An 18,716-nucleotide genomic window follows, 5' to 3' on the forward strand; every position below is an offset into this window, starting at 1 on the left:
GCGAGAGTCAGTGTCAGTGGGACTCTACCTGTGTGAGACAGTGTCTATGGGATTGTAACCAATCTGAGAGTCAGTGTCAATGGGACTGTACTGTGTGAGAGTCAGCTTCTGTGAGTCTGTAACCTATTTAAGAATCAATGTCTGTGGGACTGTAACTTATTTGTGAATCAGTGTCTATGGGATTGTAACCTGTTTGAGAGTGGTGTCAATGGGACTGTAACCTGTGTGAGAGTCAAAAGTGTAGTGCTGGAAAAACATAGCTAGTCAGGCAGCATCCGAGAAGCAGGAGGGTCGACGTTTCGAGCGTAAGCTCTTCATCAGGAATGTGACCACATTCCTGATGAAGAGCTTATGCCTGAAGCATCAACTATTCTGCTCCTCGGGTGCTGCCTGACTGGCTGTGCTTTTCTAGTGCCACACTTTTTGACTCTGATCTCCAGCATCTGCAGTCCTCACTTTCTCCCTGTAGCTGTATGAGCGTCAAGTGTCTGTGATATTTACCTTTGTGAGAGTCAAGTGTCTTTGGGACTGTAATATGTTTGAGAGTCAGTGCCCGTGGGACTGTACCTGTTTGAGAGAGTGTCTGTGGGACTGTAACCTGTTTGAGAGAGAGCGTCTGTGGGACTATAATCTGGTCTCTGTAGAGCAGTATCCCAGAAAATGTCACAGTTTGTGGTACTGTATCCCAGTGACTGTGTGTGTGGGACTGTATCCCAGTGACAGTCAGTGTGTATGGGTCTGTATTCCAGTGACAGTCAGTGTGTGTGTGGGACTGTATCCCAGTGACAGTCAGTGTGTATGGGACTGTATTCCAGTGACAGTCAGTGTGTGTGTGGGACTGTATCCTAGTGACAGTCAGCATGTGTGTGGGACTGTATTCCAGTGACAGTCAGTGTGTGGGGGACTATATTCTAGTGACAGTCAGCATGTGTGTGGGACTGTATCCCAGTGACAGTCAGCATGTGTGTGGAACTGGTATCCTAGTGACAGTCAGTGTGTGTGTGTGGGACGGTATCCCAGTGACAGTCAGTGTGTGTGTGGGACTGTATCCCAGTGACAGTCAGTGTGTGTGGGGGACTGTATCCCAGTGACAGTCAGTGTGTATGGGTCTGTATCCCAGTGACAGTCAGTGTGTGTGGCACTGTATCCTAGTGACAGTCAGTGTGTGTGGGATTGTCCCCCAATGACAGTCAGTGTGTGTAGGGTTGTATCCCAGTTTGAGTCAGTGCGTGTGATCGTTCCCCTCCTGACTGAATATAAATTTTTCTGAACTGTTTCTGACATTGTTTTTTCCCTCTCATTATGCAGCCATTAAAGCAGCCATCCTGATTCAGGGCTGGTATCGTCGCTATGTGGCACGAATGGAGATGAGGCGTCGCTACACATGGAGCATTTTTCAATCTATCGAGTATTCAGGAGAGCAAGACCAGTTACAGGTGAACAGCATTCTCACTGAATAATCCTCATCATCGTTGTATGATCGCCTAGCAACCTGTACTCAAACGAACAAGATCCTGGGACCAAATGAGATGCATCTCAGGTCATTGATGGATACAAGAGAGAAAATTGTGGAGATACAAGTCCTGATTTTCCCATCTTCCTTTGACTCAGGGCATTGCCAGAGTACTGGAGATTCATGCGAAGATCACCCCTGGTTAAAAACGGGAATAAGGAAATGGCCAGCAACTACAGTTTGTCCTCAGTAGTGAGAACATTCTCTAAAGTGATAAGTTATGACAAAATTGCAAGTCAGCATTTTGGGAAAGCAAATCTTAGCAGGACTAGTACACTTAATGGTAAGGTCCTCAGGAGTGTTGCTGAACAGAGACCTTGGAGTGCAGGTTCATATCTCCTTGAAAGTAGGTAGATAGGATAATGAAGAAGGCGTTTGGTATGCTTTCCTTTATTGGTCATAGTATTGAGTACAGGAGTTGGGAGGTCATGTTGCAGCTGTACAGGACATTGGTTAGGCCACTATTGGAATACTGTGTGCAATTCTGGTCTCCTTCCTACCGGAAAGATGTTGTGAAACTTGAAAGGGTTCAGAAAAGATTTACAAGGATGTTGCCTGGGTTGGAGGATTTGAGCTATAGGGAGAGGCTGAACAGGCTGGGGCTGTTTTCCCTGGAGCGTCAGAGGCTGAGGGGTGACCTTATGAAGGTTTACAAAATTATGAGGGGCATGGATAGGATAAATAGACAAAGTCTTTTCCCTGGAGTTGGGGAGTCCAGAACTAGAGGGCATAAGTTTAGGGTGAGAGGGAAAAGATATAAAAGAGACCTAAGGGGCAACTGTTTCACGCAGAGGGTGGTACGTGTATGGAATGAGCTGCCAGAGGAAGTGGTGGTACAATTGTAACATTTAAGAGGCATTTGGATGGGTATATGAATAGGAGAAAGTAAGGTCTGCAGATGCTGGAGATCAAAGTTGAAACTTTATTGCTGGAACAGCACAGCAGGTCAGGCAGCATCCAGGGAACAGGAGATTCGACGTTTCGGGCACAGGCCCTTCTTCAGGAATTCCTCAATAGACTTATGAAAAAGGTCATTGCTCCTGGTAAATAAAGGGACAGTGATAATGTGGATATCAAACTGGCTGAGTGATGGGAACAGACAGATGGTCAATGAATTTTTTGGGGGCTGGAAGAAAGTTTGTCGTGAGTTCCTCAGAGGTTGGTCTTAAGCCCCACCTTTTTTTGCATGTACTAATGATCTTTTCAGCTCTGATCTACAGCATCTGCAGTCCTCACTTTCTCCTAATGATCTTGAGCTTGGTGTACAGGGAATAATCTCAAAAGTTCATGGATGACATGAAACCTGAAAGCATTGTGAACTGCGAGGAAGATAATGTAGACAAGGATTGACATAGAAAAGGATATTTTCTTCACTCAGCGAGTCGTTAGTTCATGGAATGCCCTGCCAGTAACAGTGGTGGACTCTCCCTCTTTATGGGCATTTAAGAGGGCATTGGATAGGTATATGGAGGATAGTGGGTTAGTGTAGTTTAGGTGGGCTTGGATCGGCGCAACATCGAGGGCCCAAGGGCCTGTACTGCGCTGTATTCTTCTATGTTCTATGTTCTATGTTCTATTTCCACATATGAGACAATCTAGAACAAGAGGTCATCGTTTTAGGATGAAGGTAGCAGTTTAGAACAGGGTTGAGGAGGAATTACTCCTCTTAAAGGGTCGAGATGATGTGGAGTTCATGACCCCAGAGTGTGGTGAATGCTGGGACATTGAGTAAATTTAAGGAGGAGATAGAATTTTAATTGGTAACAGATTGAAGAGTGATGGAGAGCAGGAAACAATATGGAATCAAGGCCATGATTGTATTGAATGTTTGAACAGTCTTGAGGCTCTGAATGACCTATTCCTGCTATATTCTTATGTTCAAACGTTCTTACATTCTAATGGTTGGTGGATGAGTAACACAAATGGCAGATGACGTTCAACACATAATAGTGAAGCGATCCATTTTGTAGGAGAAACATGGAGAGATGGTAGAAAATATCTCCAAAGCGGTGCAGTCACAGAGGATCTGGATGTCTATATGTACAAGTCCCCAAGGGTGACGGGACTTGTTGACAGTACAGTGAAGCATACTGTATCCTTGGCTTTATCCACTGGACCGAAGACATAGAGCATCAGGCGACATCACTGGATTCATAATCCACAGGCTGAGGATAATTCTGTGGTGGCATGGATTCAGTTGCCACTGGAGAAATTAAAATTCCACTCATAACTCATAAATCTGAAATTATAGACTATTTTCGATAAAAATCCATCCGCTTCACTAATGTCCTTTAAAGAAGGGAATCTACCATCCTTTCCCAGTCTGGCCTAAACATGACTCCCCACCCATAGCAATGTGTTTAACTACTTTCTGAAATGGACCTTGTGACACAGTCAGTTCAGTAGTTTGCCACTGCCTTCATGACTTACTGGAGACACTCTTACTACTATCTGAGATATTAGAAGGATATAAAGGCTGATAATCAACCTCCATGGCCAACAAATCCTGGTGTGGCCCTCCAATCTGCAGCTCCTGGCCCAGAGGCAGGAGCACTGCCACAAAACCTCCCATTTTGGTATTTTTCTTAAGTTATGTTTTGCACGTTGATCAGAGAATCTGCATGTCCTTTCAGTAATATGAAGAACTGTACACAGTGCTCCAAGTGCAGTCTTAACATGGTTTTATGCAGGGTTAACTGGACTGCTCTCACCAACTATAAAGGGATGTCTACTTAGGTAAGTACAGCATATACAATTGTAAATCATATTATTAATTATGGCATTGGCGCGAAGTTGTCACGAAAGGACAAGGCTGAGTCTAACTTTGTACTCGAGAGTAATTATTCAACAATCATCCTATTTTGTAACTGCACTAAGGACAGTCTTTTGAACTCTGTGCAGTCTTTAATTTAAATTCCAGTGTTGGTTTTGTGAATGATGTTGGGTTGCGAGCCCAGTTGCGCGCCGTGATGCAGAAGTTCTTGCAGATGCTGGGTGACGTAGGCTGTCTTTGATAACCTGAGCTGTGTCCTTCATTTCCAGCTGTCCCACTTCTTTACGTTTCTAATGAACCACTACATGCAGCCTGGTGAGACAGGCAGTGGTGAGTAACAAACATCTCCTGGCAATTTTCTTCATGTTTGAAAGCATCAAAGGGATATTGTTTAAAACAAAACTAAGGCATTCCAGATGGATGTGCGTTTTTCAACTGTTTTGAAGTGTATTCCTTTATATTCTGCTATAAATATTTTGAGAGCGAATGACTTAACAACTACCTGAGATGTGATTTCCTAAAGTAATTTTTTTACATTTATGGATCACTGCTTTGCTGAGTGTTTTAGACACTGGACAAATTCTTACCTTAATTATATTATGGAAAGAAATGATTGAAAGTTAGCTGAAATGGTTTAAACAGCAGAGTGAATATTTTAACCATATTGGCTTTGCAGCATAATAGCAAGGTACTTCAATTCATGCCGATAATGGGAAGCTCTGGCACATAGATGGCAAGGAAGAGTGAGTACATACACACGGACAAACACATGAATTAGGAGCAGGAGGAAACTATTCAGTTCCTCAAACCTGCTCCACCGTAGAGTAAGATCTGATATTAACCTCAACTCTATATTCCTGCATGTTCTCAGTGACCTTTCACCTCTTTGTCTATCAAGAATCTATCTACTACAGCCTTAAAAATATTTAAGGACTCGGCCTCCACTGGCTTTTGAGGCAAAGTGTTCCAGACACTTCTAGAGAGGAAATTATTTATCCTCGTCTCAGGTTTAAATGGGCAAGCCCAGATTTTTAAACAGTGACCCCCTTGATTCTAGATTCTGCCACAGGAGGAGACCGTCCTCTCCACATCCGCCTGGTCAAGAATCCCTCAGGAACTTATAGACCCATTAGTCTGACCTCAGTGGTGGGAAAAATGCTGGAGTCAATTATAAAGGACGAAATTACAACACATCTGGATAGCAGTAACAGGGTAGGTCAGAGCTTTATGAAGGGGAAATCATGCTTGACTAATCTTCTGGAATGTTTTGAGGATATAACTATGAAGATGGAGATCCAGTGGATGTAGTATACCTGGACTTTTAGAAAGCCTTTGATAAAGTCCCACATAGCAAAATTAGGGCACATGGTATTGGGGGCAAAGTACTGACTTGGATTGAAAATTGGTTGGTTGACAGGAAGGAGAAAGTGAGGACTGCAGATGCTGGAGATCAGAGCTAAAAATGTGTTGCTGGAAAAGCGCAGCAGGTCAGGCAGCAACCAAGGAACACGAGAATCGACGTTTCGGGCATGAGCCCTTCTTCAGGAGTGGTAGGCGGTGACCAGTGGTGTGCTGCAGGGATCAGTGCTGGGACCGCAGCTTTTTACAATGTACATTAATGATATAGATGAAGGTATTAAAAGAAATATTAACAAATTTGCTGATGACACAAAGTTGGGTGGCAGGGTGAAATGTGAGGAGGATGTTAGGAGAATACTGGGTGACCTGGACAGGCTAGGTGAGTGGACGGATGCATGGCAGATGCAGTTTAATGTGGATAAATGTATGGTTATCCACTTTGGTAGCAAGAACAGGAAGGCAGATTACTACCTAAATGGAGTCAAGTTAGGTAAAGGGGCAGTACAACGAGATCTAGGTGTTCTTGTACATCAGTCAATGAAAGCAAACACGCAGGTACAGCAGGTAGTGAAGAAGGCTAATTGCATGCTGGTCTTCATAACAAGAGGGATTGAGTATAGAAGCAAAGAGGTTCTTCTGCAGCTGTACAGGACCCAGGTGAGACCGCACCTGGAATATTGTGCGCAGTTTTGGTCTCCAAATTTGAGGAAAGACATTCTGCCTATTGTGGGAGTGCAGTGTAGGTTCACAAGGTCAATTCCTGGAATGGCAGAACTATCTTATGCTGAAAGATTGGAGCAGCTGGGCTTGTATATACTTGAGTTTAGAAGACTGAGAGGGGATCTGATTGAGATTATTAAAGGATTGGACACTCTGGAGGCAGAAAGCATGTCTCCGCTGATGGGTGAGTCCCAAACCAGAGGACACAGTTTAAAAATAAGGGGTAGGCCACTTAGAACAGAGTTGAGGAGAAACTTCTTCACCCAGAGAGTGGTGAGTGTATGGAATGCTCTGCCCCAGAAGGCTGTGGAGGCCAAGTCTATGGATACTTTCAAGAAAGAGTTGGATAGAGCTCTTAAGGATAGTGGAATTGAGGGTTATGGGGATAAGGCAGGAACAGGATACTGATTGTGGATGATCAACCATGATCATAATGCATGGTGGTGCTGACTCGAAAGGCAGAATGGCCTAATCCTGCACCTATTGTCTATTAAGTTTTTCAATCAGATTGCCTCTTGGTGCTAACCTCCAGTGGATATAAGCCTGGCCTGTCCAGCCATTCCACATCAGACAGGTCCCCGACCCTGCTCGTACCCCCATGTGAAGGGAAAGGTAGAAGGATTATTCCCATGAGCAACCAACCAAAGAGGGATCATGTCAGGGATCTTTATTTTTTTTAATTTATAGAGTCATACAGCACGGAAACAAATCCTTCAGTCCAACCAGTCCATAACAACCATAGTCCCAAATTAAACTAGTCCCACCTGCCTGAGCTTGGCCCAGATCTGTCCAAATTGTCTTATTCATGTACTTATCTAAACGTCACTTAAATGTTGTAACTGTCCATGCATCTTCTGGAAAGTCCTCTGTGTAAAAGAGTTGCTCCTTGTGTTTTTTTAAAAATCTTTCTCCTTTTGCCTTAAAAATATGTTCCCTGGCCTTAAAAACCTCACCCTCGGGTAAAGGTGCCAGCTATTCACCTTATCTATGCCCTTGATGATTTTATAAACCTCTAAAAAGTCACCCCTCAATCTCTTATGCTCCAGTGAAAAACCTCCCAACCTATCCAACCTCAACTTATAACTCAAATCCTCCATTCCTGGCAAAGTCTTGGCAAATGTTTCCTGAGCCCTCTCCAGCTTAATAATATCCTTCCTGTAGCAGGGCAACTAGAACTGGACACGGTACTCCAGAAGAGATCTCACCAACATCCTACACAACCACAACGTTACATCCCAACTCCTATACTCAAAGATCTGAGCAATGAAGGCAAGCTTGTGGATACATGTGACGCAAATTTCAAAGAATTATGAATCTGAACCTTCAGGTCTCTCTGTTCCATAACACTACCTTCTTTTGTGGGATATAAGTGTGCCTAGCAAGGGCAGTATTTGTTTCCCATCCCTAACTGCCCTTGAACTGACTGGCTTGCCACTTCAAAAGACAAGACCTGTTTTGTAAGGTAGGAATGCTTCTGAGAGGGTTAACGTTAGAAACTGTTTTAAACTCTGCCCAATCTTATGATGTGGGAGAATGCAGAACTGGCGGTTATATTTTACGAAAAGAAAGGGGATGCTCATTTAAGACAGAGAATATTGCCTTTGGTCAGAGAGGGTTGTGAGTCTTTGGAAGTCTGTTCACATTCTACTGCTTCCGTCCCACACTCTTGCACATTATTTTCACCCCAAAAATGGTAGCACAGTGGTTAGCACTGCTGCCTCACAGCACCAGGGATCCAGGTTCGATTCCAGCCTCGGGTGACTGTCTGTGTGGAGTTTGTACATTCTCCCCATGTCTGCTTGGGTTTCCTTGGGTACTCCAGTTTCTTCCCACAATCCAAAGATGTGAAGGTCAGGTGAATTGGCCATGGCAAATTGCCCATAGTGTTAGGTGCATTAGTCAGAAGGAAATGGGTCTGGGTGGGTTATTCTTTGAAGGGTCAGTTTGGACTTGTTGGGCTGAAGGGCCTGTTTCTACACTGTATCTAATCTAAAAAAAACACACCCAATGCCTCAATTGAACTGCCTCCACCACATTTCCAGGCAGTGTGTTCCATTGCCCTCTTCCCCAAATGGAATACCTTTGGGGCAGAGAGGGGTAGGTTTGTGAGTAATGGGAGGGGGTGTGAAGGGATGTTGAAAGGTTACTGAGCTAGGTGAGAATGTGGATTTGAGGCTCAGCCATGATCTTACTAAATGGGTGAGCAGGCCTGAGGGACCTCCACCAGCTCTTAATTTGTATCATTGTATGTTATCAAGGTTTGAGTGGGAATGAGGGGAACACTGGGGGACCTCATTGAGTGAAGGTCTATTTCCACCAGTCTCCTCAAAGCTAGATCCACTGTCATTGCTTAGACTACTGTGATGTAAGCCCATGGTTCGGAAGAGGAATGGCTGTGCTACTCCTCCAGTTTGCAGCACCCAATCCTGTGAATCCTCCCCCCAACCCCAATTGTACATGTTATTCCACTCCCTTTCACAATCCTGTTTAATAGCAGCTGTTCACAATCATACGTTGTCATTGGAATCAAATGTTCCCAATGTGTCTCCACATTGTACTCACATGTCTCAGGTTTTACAACAAGGGTAAATGTGCTGCAAGCATCATTTTAACAAGAAACCGATGAGACTGAAAACTCACAGGAGATAAAGACAATTTTGGAAAAACTTAAATGTGTCTTTGAGCATTTTTGAGAATAATAGTGACACCTGGATAAACATTACATTGTGAAATCGACAGAAGAAAATGGCATTCCGGTCATCATGTCAGCAAATGAATCAATAACATCATCAGAATTGATATTTCTTGCCATCTCACTTGCAATATTTAAAATTGCGAAATCATTCTCAGTTTATAATCCCTCTCAGATGATTCTTACAAAGTCCTTTTGCAATCGGATGCTGATCATGAATCATCTGAGAGGGACTGGGAGCAAGGAAAGATCAGTTGGTTTAGCAAAGTTCTGCTTAAATTAGATTCCCTACAGAGCGGAAACAGGCCCTTCAGCCCAACAATCCCACACCGACCCTCCGGAGAGTAACCCACCCAGTCCCATTTCCTTCTGACTAATACACCTAATACTATGGGCAATTTAGCATGGCCAATTCACCTGACCTGCACATCTTTGGACTGTAGGAGGAAACCGGAGCATCCGGAGGAAACTCACGCAGACACGGGGAGAATGTACAAACTCCACACAGACAGTCACCCAAGGCTGGAATCAAACCTGGGTCCCTGGTGCTGTGAGTCAGCAGTGCTAACCACTGAGCCACCATGCCGCCCCTATCTCACTCTCCCCCAACCCTAGATCCCCCTCCAAGGTGCTGCTCTTTATTGGACCTACCTTGCCCTTTTCTCTTGGAGGGGACAAATAGCTTTGTTCATTGCCCTTCCATGATCTCCAGCCTCCTGCCTCAAAGCCTGACAGGTTTGAGCTTGTGTGAATCACAGGACTTCTCATGTCTATAATAAGACGCTCACCATAATTTGAGAAGTGTCAATGACTACAAATCACAGTAATTGTGGCTTATACGCACTTGAATCTCTCAGCAAACTCCAAACAGCTGTATTCTCGTGAACATGACCCAGTGTCTTTAACCCCTTCATGGACCTACCTTTGCTGATCTGTGGTGAACCACTGAGTTAAATTTCAACAAACATACAATTATTTGACACAATCGGTTGATGTGCAAATTGATGTTATGAGATTCTCATGTTGTTTTGCAATTCTGTTGTGTTTCTGCATAAATGGACAGTGTAAGAGTTGATAAACTGTGCTGATGGGCTGCCATTCTGGTATATGGATGCAGTGTTCAGAGGGGAGCTATTGGGTTCTAATACGTTTCGGTTAAGCACTGACCCCCATCTTTCCTAGTGGCTGGTGGGATGAATGTGACTGTGCCACTGTGTAGTTCTACCAATGTTCCTGAGTTACCCAGGATTGCTCCTGGCTCTGTGTACTGACCAGGTAGAAAGAAAAGGGAACCCATGATGGGAGTGTTCCAAGTATTGGCAGAATATTACGGAGCTCTCGCCTATGGGTTTGTTGGAAGGTTTTGGAGGGGGGAGAGTCACAGAGGGGAGAGGCCTGTCTGATACCCCTGACAGTCTTCAAACTGCCTTCTCTCCCACCAGTCCTGATGCGGTTTTCCAGGGCTGGGGCAAGGATGGGAGTGTCGAGTCGAGACTGGCCTGCCCATCCCCCCCTCAGCGCAGGCTCTTCACTGAGTGATCATTGGCCAGTCAAGCACTAATTTCTGCCAGGCTTACATTGTGAGGCTGGAGCTCAAGGGGATTGGGAATGGGGGTGTGAGATCAAGTGGTAATTACCCGTCCAGACTGTCCAACCAAACCTGTCTCCAATCCTCACTTCCCCACTCCACTCTGTGAGGTGATGGCCTAGACGATGACCCCAGAATCCTGGTCATGTCCTGGGGATCTAGGTTCAAATCCTACCATGGCAGAAAGTTGGATTTGCATTCAGTTCAACTATGAATCTAATGATGACCATGAAACCATTGCCAGTTGTTGGAGAAACTCATCTGGTTCACTACTGTCCTTCAGGGAAGGAAGCCACCATATGTACCTGGTCTGGCCTGCATGTGAGTCCAGACCCACAGCAATGGGCAATTAGGAATGGATAGTAAATGGCCTGTGACACTCACATCTCATGAATGAACAAAAAGAACTCTCACCCCACCAATGCCTTGGACTGGCAGCTCTCAAACACAGGACATCCTCTGGTGGGAAGGGTGGCATCTCAACTCCAACCAATGAATGCTCCTTCGGATATCACATGTCTGCGGATATGATGGATGATGGGGGACCCTGCTGTCCAAATAAGACCCTGCCCCTCATTGTGTTTGAAACCTGTTTTTTTAACTAGTTATATAAATATCAGAGATTGTTGCTGGAGAGCATTATTGAACTAGACTATGTGAGTAGTGGAGTAGTGCTAATGTTACTGGGTTTATAATCCAGACCATGGGTTCAAATCCTGCCATAGGACCTGGTGGAATTTAAATTCGTTAAATTGATCTTGAGTTTAAAACTATGAAGCTCATTAATTGCTGTTGGAAAGACCCATCTGTCCATGAATGCCCACGGGAGAAGGAAATTTGCCATCCTTACTCAGACTGACCTACATGTGACTCCTTACCCCACAGCAATGTGATTGGCTCCTAGCTGTCCTCTGGGATGGCTTTGAGAGCCAATTGTTTCAAGAGCAATTAGGGAGGGGCAACAAATTCTGGTATAGTTCTGATTGGTTGGGGAAGAGTGGTGTGATGGTTGGATGACCAATTGGCAGCAGAGGGGGCAGGAGTGAAGGGTTGTGGTGGTTGTGGGGAAACCTCCAGATGTGGCAACACAGGTAGTGAAGGATGCTGATCAGCAAGATCCCAATCTTTGTGTCAGGGCTTAGCTCTCAACAGCCCTATGGGGAGCAATGAGCTATGAGGTGATTTGTCAGATAAGGTGGGGTCTGCAGGTACTGGAGAGATGTGATGAGGGGCATATTTTCAGGATGATAATCTGTACCTAGTGGAGTGCCCCCAGCGATGCGTGCTGGAGCCACAATTACTGACAATAGATATCAGTTACTTGGATGAGGAATGTGAACCTGCCAAGTTTGCAGGAGACCCAGGAATAGATGGGAAGGCAAGTGGGTGAGGGTAGACACAGAGAGTCTGCAGAGGGATGTAGGCGAGGGGGGAAAATACCTGGCAGATGGAACATCATGTATGGAAATGTGAGGTTATGCACTTTGGCAGGAAGAATAAAGGAGCTGAATATTATTATTTAAATTGAGGAAGACTGAGGAGAGCTAAGGAACAGAGGAGTTTGGGAGTACATCACACAGAAAACGAGCATCCAAATCCTCTCATTCTTCTACAGGCCCAACCTACTCAACTTCTGCTCATAAGGCAGTCCCTCCATACCTGGGATTGGTCCAATGAATCTTTTCCAGACTGCTTCCAAAGCCAGCATATCTTTCCTTAGATAATAGGATCAAGACTGGTTCAGCATTCAACTGTGGTCTAACTAGTGCCTTATATAATGTTTTAAAACCTCACTACTTTTAATTCTGCATTCCCTTTGAAATATAGGCCAATGTTTCATTCACTATTAAAAATAGTGAGGTTTTAATACATAACATAAGGCACTAGTTAGACCACATCAGAATGCTGAACCAGTCTTGATCCTATTATCTAAGGAAAGATATGCTGGCTTTGGAAGCAGTCTGGAAAAGGTTCATTGGACCAATCCCAGGTATGGAGGGACTGCCTTATGAGCAGAAGTTGAGTAGGTTGGGCCTGTAGAAGAATGAGAGGTGACATTATTGAAACATACAAGATTCTTAGGAGATTAAAAACAAAAAGAACCGTGGATGCTTAAAATCAGAAACAAAAACAAACTGCTGAAAAATCTCAGCAGGTCTGGCAGCATCTGTGCAGACAAATCACAATTAACATTTCAGGTCCAGAAGGGTCACTGGACTGGAAATGTTAACTCTGATTTCTCTCCACCCGCTGCCAGATCCGCTGAGCTTTTCCAGCAGTTTCTATTTTTGTTTCTGATGTAAGGAATTTCAGGGAACTTGACAGGGTCGATGTGGAGAGATCGATTATCCTTGTGGGAGAGTCTAGGACCAGGGGAGACAATGTCAGAGCCAGGGAGTGTCACCCATTTAAGGCAGAGATGAGGAGGAATTTCATCTCTCAGAGGTTAGTGAATCTGTGGAATTCTTGACCGCAGAGGGCTGTCAAGGTTGGGTCATTAAGTATATTTAGCGGTGACATAGACAGATTTTAAATCAGTAAAGAAATCAAGTGTTGGAGGAAAAAGGCTGAAAACTGGAATTGAGGATTATCAGATCAACCATGATCTCATTGAATGGTGGTGCAGAATCGATGGGCTGAATGACCTTCTTCTGTTCCTACACCTTCCTGAAGGGACTGGGGACTGATGGCTGTGACATATATCAGTTATGGAGGGCTCTGCAACCACGGTCCCACAATAAAAACCAAGCCATGTCAGGTTCCGAGGAGCAACCTCTTCACTCTGACATGGATAAAGCTTTAGAACTCCCCTACTCCAGAGGCTCAGTCATTGAGCACATTCAAAATAGAGATCAAAGGATGTCCATATATTAAAGGCATCAATGGATATGAGGATTGTGTTGGAAAATAGGGTTGGGCGAAGTGACCAACCATGATCTAACTAGAGGGGCTGAAAGACCCATTTCCTATGTTCCTACGCTGACTTATAGAGTCATACAGTCATAGAGTAATAGAGATGTACAGCATGGAAACAGACCCTTCAGTGCAACTCATCCATGCCGACCAGATTCCCAACCCAAACTAGTCCCACCTGCCAGCACCCAGCCCATATCCCTCCAAAACCTTCCTATTCATATACCCAATCAAATGTCTTTTAAATGTTATAATTGTACTAGCCTCCACCACTTCCTCTAGTAGCTCATTCCATACATGTAAAACATCCACTTATCTGTTTCTGTGCTGTGACCTCTCCGAAGCAGGTTCCTCCAAGATTACTTATGAATTTCACTGTTTGTTCATTTTCCCAGATGCACTCCAATGTCCAGCAATACATGAATTCAAACAGCAAAGGCAGTAACTGCACAGATTCACTGCTGTGTCAGTTAGCAATGTGGGTTTCTTTCTCTCTCTCTCTCCTGCTCTGACCTCACTATGTGCTTCCTTTGTCTGTTCCTCTCCCTTTTACAACTGTTGTTGTTTTTACTTTTTTTCCTCCAAAGTTCCAAAACAAAGCAAATAAAACAATAATTGCTGCTCCTGGAATTCGAGGGAATCACCTCCAACACCTAAAATACCTCAAAAAAGGAACAGTTGTTACAGCCAGAAAGTTTTCCCTTTCTCCATCTTGGATTACCCAGAATCCTCGCTTAGCATTTTTTTTCATTTATACATTCATGGGATGAGGCCATCTCTGGCTAAGCCAGCACTTATTGCCCATCAGGTATTTAAGAGTCAACCATGTTGTTGTGGGTCTGGAGACACATGTAGGCCGGACTTGGTAAGGATGGCAGTTTCCTTCCTAAAAGGACACTAGCCAGGTGGGTTTTTTTTTTGACAATTGGTAATGGATTCATTGCCAATAATTTCAGATGTTTGTTGAATTTAAATTACACCATCTGTCATGATGGGATTTGAACTCCAGTCCCCAGAACATTCGCTGGGTTAACAGTCCCACGATATAGCCCTAGACCATCACCTCCCCTCTGTACTTTGGTATTTAGACTAAGTGACAATCATTAAGCAGACAGTCTTAGTGAGGAGTAGCTCCTGTAGTTAGTGTACAGTGCAGGCTAGGCTGTGATAGAGGGTGGCATCTTCTGTCCACTGGCAGAAGTGGGAATTGAGAATGTTTTCCATGTCTGAATGTTGCCCTCATGGCTACGGCTCCCCCTGCCTGAAAGATTGCCCTGGAGCTGGTCAGGGTTTCCATCAGGCTCTGGGCCCAAAGAAAGTGGGTCTGGTGCAGGACGGTGTCTCTGTTGGAAGGTGGGGAGGGGAGAAGAAGGGGGTTGGTAGGGAGAGGGCTGATCAGTCTTGCTGGCATCGGAGCCTCTGCCCATGTTGGTGATGCATGTTGGGGAAGGTTGGTCAGAAGCAGAGGTGCCTGGCCTCAATAACCCAATACAGATGTATCTGAGATGCCATTCGGCCCCATCTTGGATAGGCTGGGGCTATTTTCCCTGGAGCATCAGAGGCTGAGGGGTGTCTTTAATGGAAATTTATAAAATCATGAGGGACACGGTTAGGGTGAACAGCAAAAGTCTGTTCTCCAGGGGAGGAGAGTCCAAAACTGGAGGGCATAGCCTTAAGGTGAGAGGGGAAAGATCTAAAAGCGGCTTAATTGGCAACCTTTTCACACAGAGTGTACATGGAACAAGTTGCCAGAGGAAATGGTGGAGGCGGGTACAATGACAACATTTAAAAGACATTTGGACAGGTGCGTGGATTGGAAGGGTTTGGAGAGATATTGGCCAAATGCAGACAAATGTGACCAGTTCAGTCGAGAAAAACTGGTCAGCATGGATGATTTGGGCCAAAGGATCTGTTTCAATGCTATATAACTCTGTGACTCCATTTCACTGAGAGACTGCCATACCCCCCCGTGCAAAGTGCAACCATTGCTGAACAATCCTGCTCCCAAGTGTGTGTCCAATTCAGAAACTTGCTCGATACACGGTGCAAATCCTCATGTCTAAAAGAGCCCTTACCTATCGGCTTCTTCACTGCTAACTCATCTCTTGTTAACCAATCCCATCAGATTGTTTTTCTTCTGCAGACTGGCTTTCCCATCTGTTGACCTCTTCAGGACACACAGGCGACAATCCAGACACTGAGCAGGAGCTGGGTTATGAAAGCATCAATGTTCCTGATTCTTACACAGGCCCTCGACTCTCCTTCCCTCTGACAGCTGCAGATGCCAACGCATTGCTCAAAGCATTCAAGCAACAGCAAGTGAGTCGCGGTGTATCTTTACCCGGATAGAGAGTAAGAACCCCCAAGTCCCTTGACACTGTCACCATGGCACACATGTGGGGCCTATCAGGACATAGTCGATATCAGACTGGACGTCAGCCCCTCCAGCACCAGGGGGAGGTGCTAGTGACCCAGAGTTCCAGGCTAATTCTTTGCAGGACCTGACTTCAAATCTCACCACAGTAATGACTTCATTCACTGAATAACTGGAAATAAAATCTAATGGCCACCATGAAGTGATCACGGTGGCTCAGTGATCAGCACTGCTGCCTCACAGCGCCAGGGACCCAGATTCAATCCCAGCCTTGGGCGACAGTCTATGTGGAGTTAGCAGATTCCCTCTGTGTCTGCGTGGGTTTTCTTCCGTGTTCACAAAGATGTGCAGGTTAGGTGGATTGGCCATGGTAAATGGTGGACATAGTGTCCAGGAATGCGCAGGCTAGGTGGCTTGGCTGTGGGACACGCACAGGGATGGTTGGGTTTGGGTGGGAAACTCTTTGGAGAGTCAGGGTGGCCTATTTCCATGCTGTGGGGATTCAAAAAAATCCCACTTGGTTTCAATCCTCTTTAGGGAAGAAAAATCTGCTGGCGGATCCTTATATGGCCTGGGAACTCAGACTCACAGCAGTGATTCTGAACTACCCTCTGGAAGCGAATACTAAGCCATTCAGCTGCATCCAGCCATAATGGAGCCTCATTAAGGGTGTCCCTACATCACATTGCCACCATCTTCCCAAGGGCATTGAGGGTTGGGCAATAAATACTGGTCAAGGTAGAGACATGAATGACTAAGCAAGCACGTAACCTAAATGGGGAAAGCATGCTCATCTCCAAGGGAGGTCATCACTCTGTAAAGGCCAGGCTCCAGGCTCTGTCTGTCAATCATTGAACAAACTATCGATGACCCGCTTCCATAGCTTTGCTGATGTTCATGCCTAGACTGACAAGATGGCACCTCCTTCAGTGAGTTGTTTAATTTCCCCCACCCTCCCATCCACCATTGACAACTGGCTGTGTCAAGACTACAGATCTTAGATCTGATGCATTGGTTGTGGGATCACTTACCACTTGCTGTTTATGCCATTTGGCATGCAAGTAATCCTGTTTGGTAGCTTCACCAGGTTGGCACCTCATTGTTAGGTATGGCTGATGCTGCTCCTGGCGTGCCCTCCTGCCCTCTCCATTGAACCAGGGTTGATCCCCTGGCTTGATGGTAATGATTGAGTGGGGGATGTGCCAGGCCATGGGATTGTAGATTTCACTGGAGTACAGTGATGGCCCACAGCACCTCATGGATGCCCAGTCTTGAGCTGCTAGATCGGTTCGAAGTCTGTCCCATTCAGCATGGTGACAATGCCACATAACAGGTTATTCTCTTAGATTAGATTAGATTCCCTACAGTATGGAAACAGGCCCTTCAGCCCAACAAGTTCACACCAACCCTCTGAAGAGTAACCCACCCAGACCCATTCCCCTACCCTATATTTACCCCTGAGTAATGCAACTAACACTACGGGCAATTTAGCATGATCAATTCACCTGAGCTGCACAACTTTGGACTGTGGGAGGAAACCGGAGCACCCGGAGGAAACTCATGCAGAAATGAGGAGAATGTGCAAACTCCACACAGTCAGTCACCCGAGGCTGGAATCGAACCCGAGTCCCTGGTGCTGTGAGGCAGCAGTGCTAACCACCACCACCACCCCACCTCCTCCCCCACCACCACCCCACCTCCTCCCCCACCACCACCACCACCACCCCACCTCCTCCCCCACCTCCACCTCCCTGTCTACACAAGGACTGTGCAGTGGCCACTCCTTCCGGTACTGTCCTGGACAGATGCATCCGTAAGGATGCAGTCAAGTCATTTTCTGCATATCTTGTAGTCGGGGTCAGCATTCTAAACTCTTGCATATTGATAAACGGGTACGCAGGGTGCCATCCCACCGATTTAGGAATGTCACCATGGAAAATACAAATGCACAACCAGGAGCAGAAATAGACCATTCAGTCCCTCGATCCTGCTCACTGTTCAATAAGATCATGGCTAACACCTTTGTGTTTTATTCCACATCTCTCCTGAATACCCTTGATTCCCCTCCAAACAGGAATCTCTCCATCTCTGTCTTACATACAGTAAGACAGTCTTCACTATCGCCTGAGGTGAAGAGGGTTTAATGCGTATTTCCAGAGAGAGAGAGAGAGCTGCACCGTAATAAATCTTTACAGAATTGTTCTAAAGTTTAATAAGGTCCACTTCCTGAAAAATGCCTTTGATGTTTTAGCAACTTCACGGCCGCTACGTGCTCCAGCTCCTGCATGAAACCAGAAAGAGCCTGAAACAGAGGCCCAACATCACCCATATTTCCACGTGTTACTCCAAGGAGATAACCGTCTGCGGTAAGAGATTCCCACTGTTACATAGTGGTTCCCTCAACGTGCCAGCGTAATGATAATTCAATTATTTTTATTGTCAAGTTTGTCGCTTGATGCAGGGTTTTTTTGTGTGAGAGTGATATTACATCTATTGCGGACTTTCAAATTATCCCTCATTTTCAACAGCATCAAACGCAAAGAAATAAGGTTCGTGACCACTTGGTCCCATTGACAGCAGAAGTGGTTTGTTCAGGTATTTGAAATGATGTAGAGGTGCCGGTGTTGGACTGGGGTTGGACAAAGTCAGAAGTCACACAACACCGCATTATAGTCCCATAGGTTTATTTGAAATCACAAGCTTTCAGAGCACTGCTTCTTCCTCAGCTGAAGCAGTACTTGAAAAGGAGACAGTTTGCTAGCACCACGCTGTTAGAAGAACCAT

The 18,716-nt window shown here is 45.3% G+C and overlaps 1 protein-coding gene across 11 annotated transcripts in view; it reads left to right on the plus strand.

Moving 5' to 3' along the window:
* Window positions 1-18,716, plus strand: part of ppef1 (protein phosphatase, EF-hand calcium binding domain 1) — an 85,316-nt gene that overhangs the window by 26,563 nt on the left and 40,037 nt on the right. For 7 of the 11 annotated variants that reach the window (XR_006313108.2, XM_043700225.2, XM_043700222.2 and 4 more), the window contains 4 exons: window positions 1,309-1,436; window positions 4,556-4,616; window positions 15,702-15,877; window positions 18,184-18,298. Coding sequence is in view for 10 of the 11 variants with exons in the window: in XM_043700222.2 (XP_043556157.2) it covers window positions 1,309-1,436; window positions 4,556-4,616; window positions 15,702-15,877; window positions 18,184-18,298 (480 nt within the window). In the remaining variant the exon portion in view is untranslated. Of the gene's footprint in view, window positions 1-1,308; window positions 1,437-3,168; window positions 4,250-4,555; window positions 4,617-15,701; window positions 15,878-18,183; window positions 18,299-18,716 lie in introns of those variants that run through there. The other 4 variants (XM_087993145.1, XM_087993144.1, XM_087993146.1 and 1 more) reach the window with 2 other exon arrangements.

Source organism: Chiloscyllium plagiosum, unplaced genomic scaffold (assembly GCF_037043375.1).
Source record: "Chiloscyllium plagiosum isolate Xiang-an unplaced genomic scaffold, Cpla_swu_hap1 HiC_scaffold_12, whole genome shotgun sequence".
Classification (NCBI taxonomy): Eukaryota; Metazoa; Chordata; class Chondrichthyes; order Orectolobiformes; family Hemiscylliidae; genus Chiloscyllium; species Chiloscyllium plagiosum.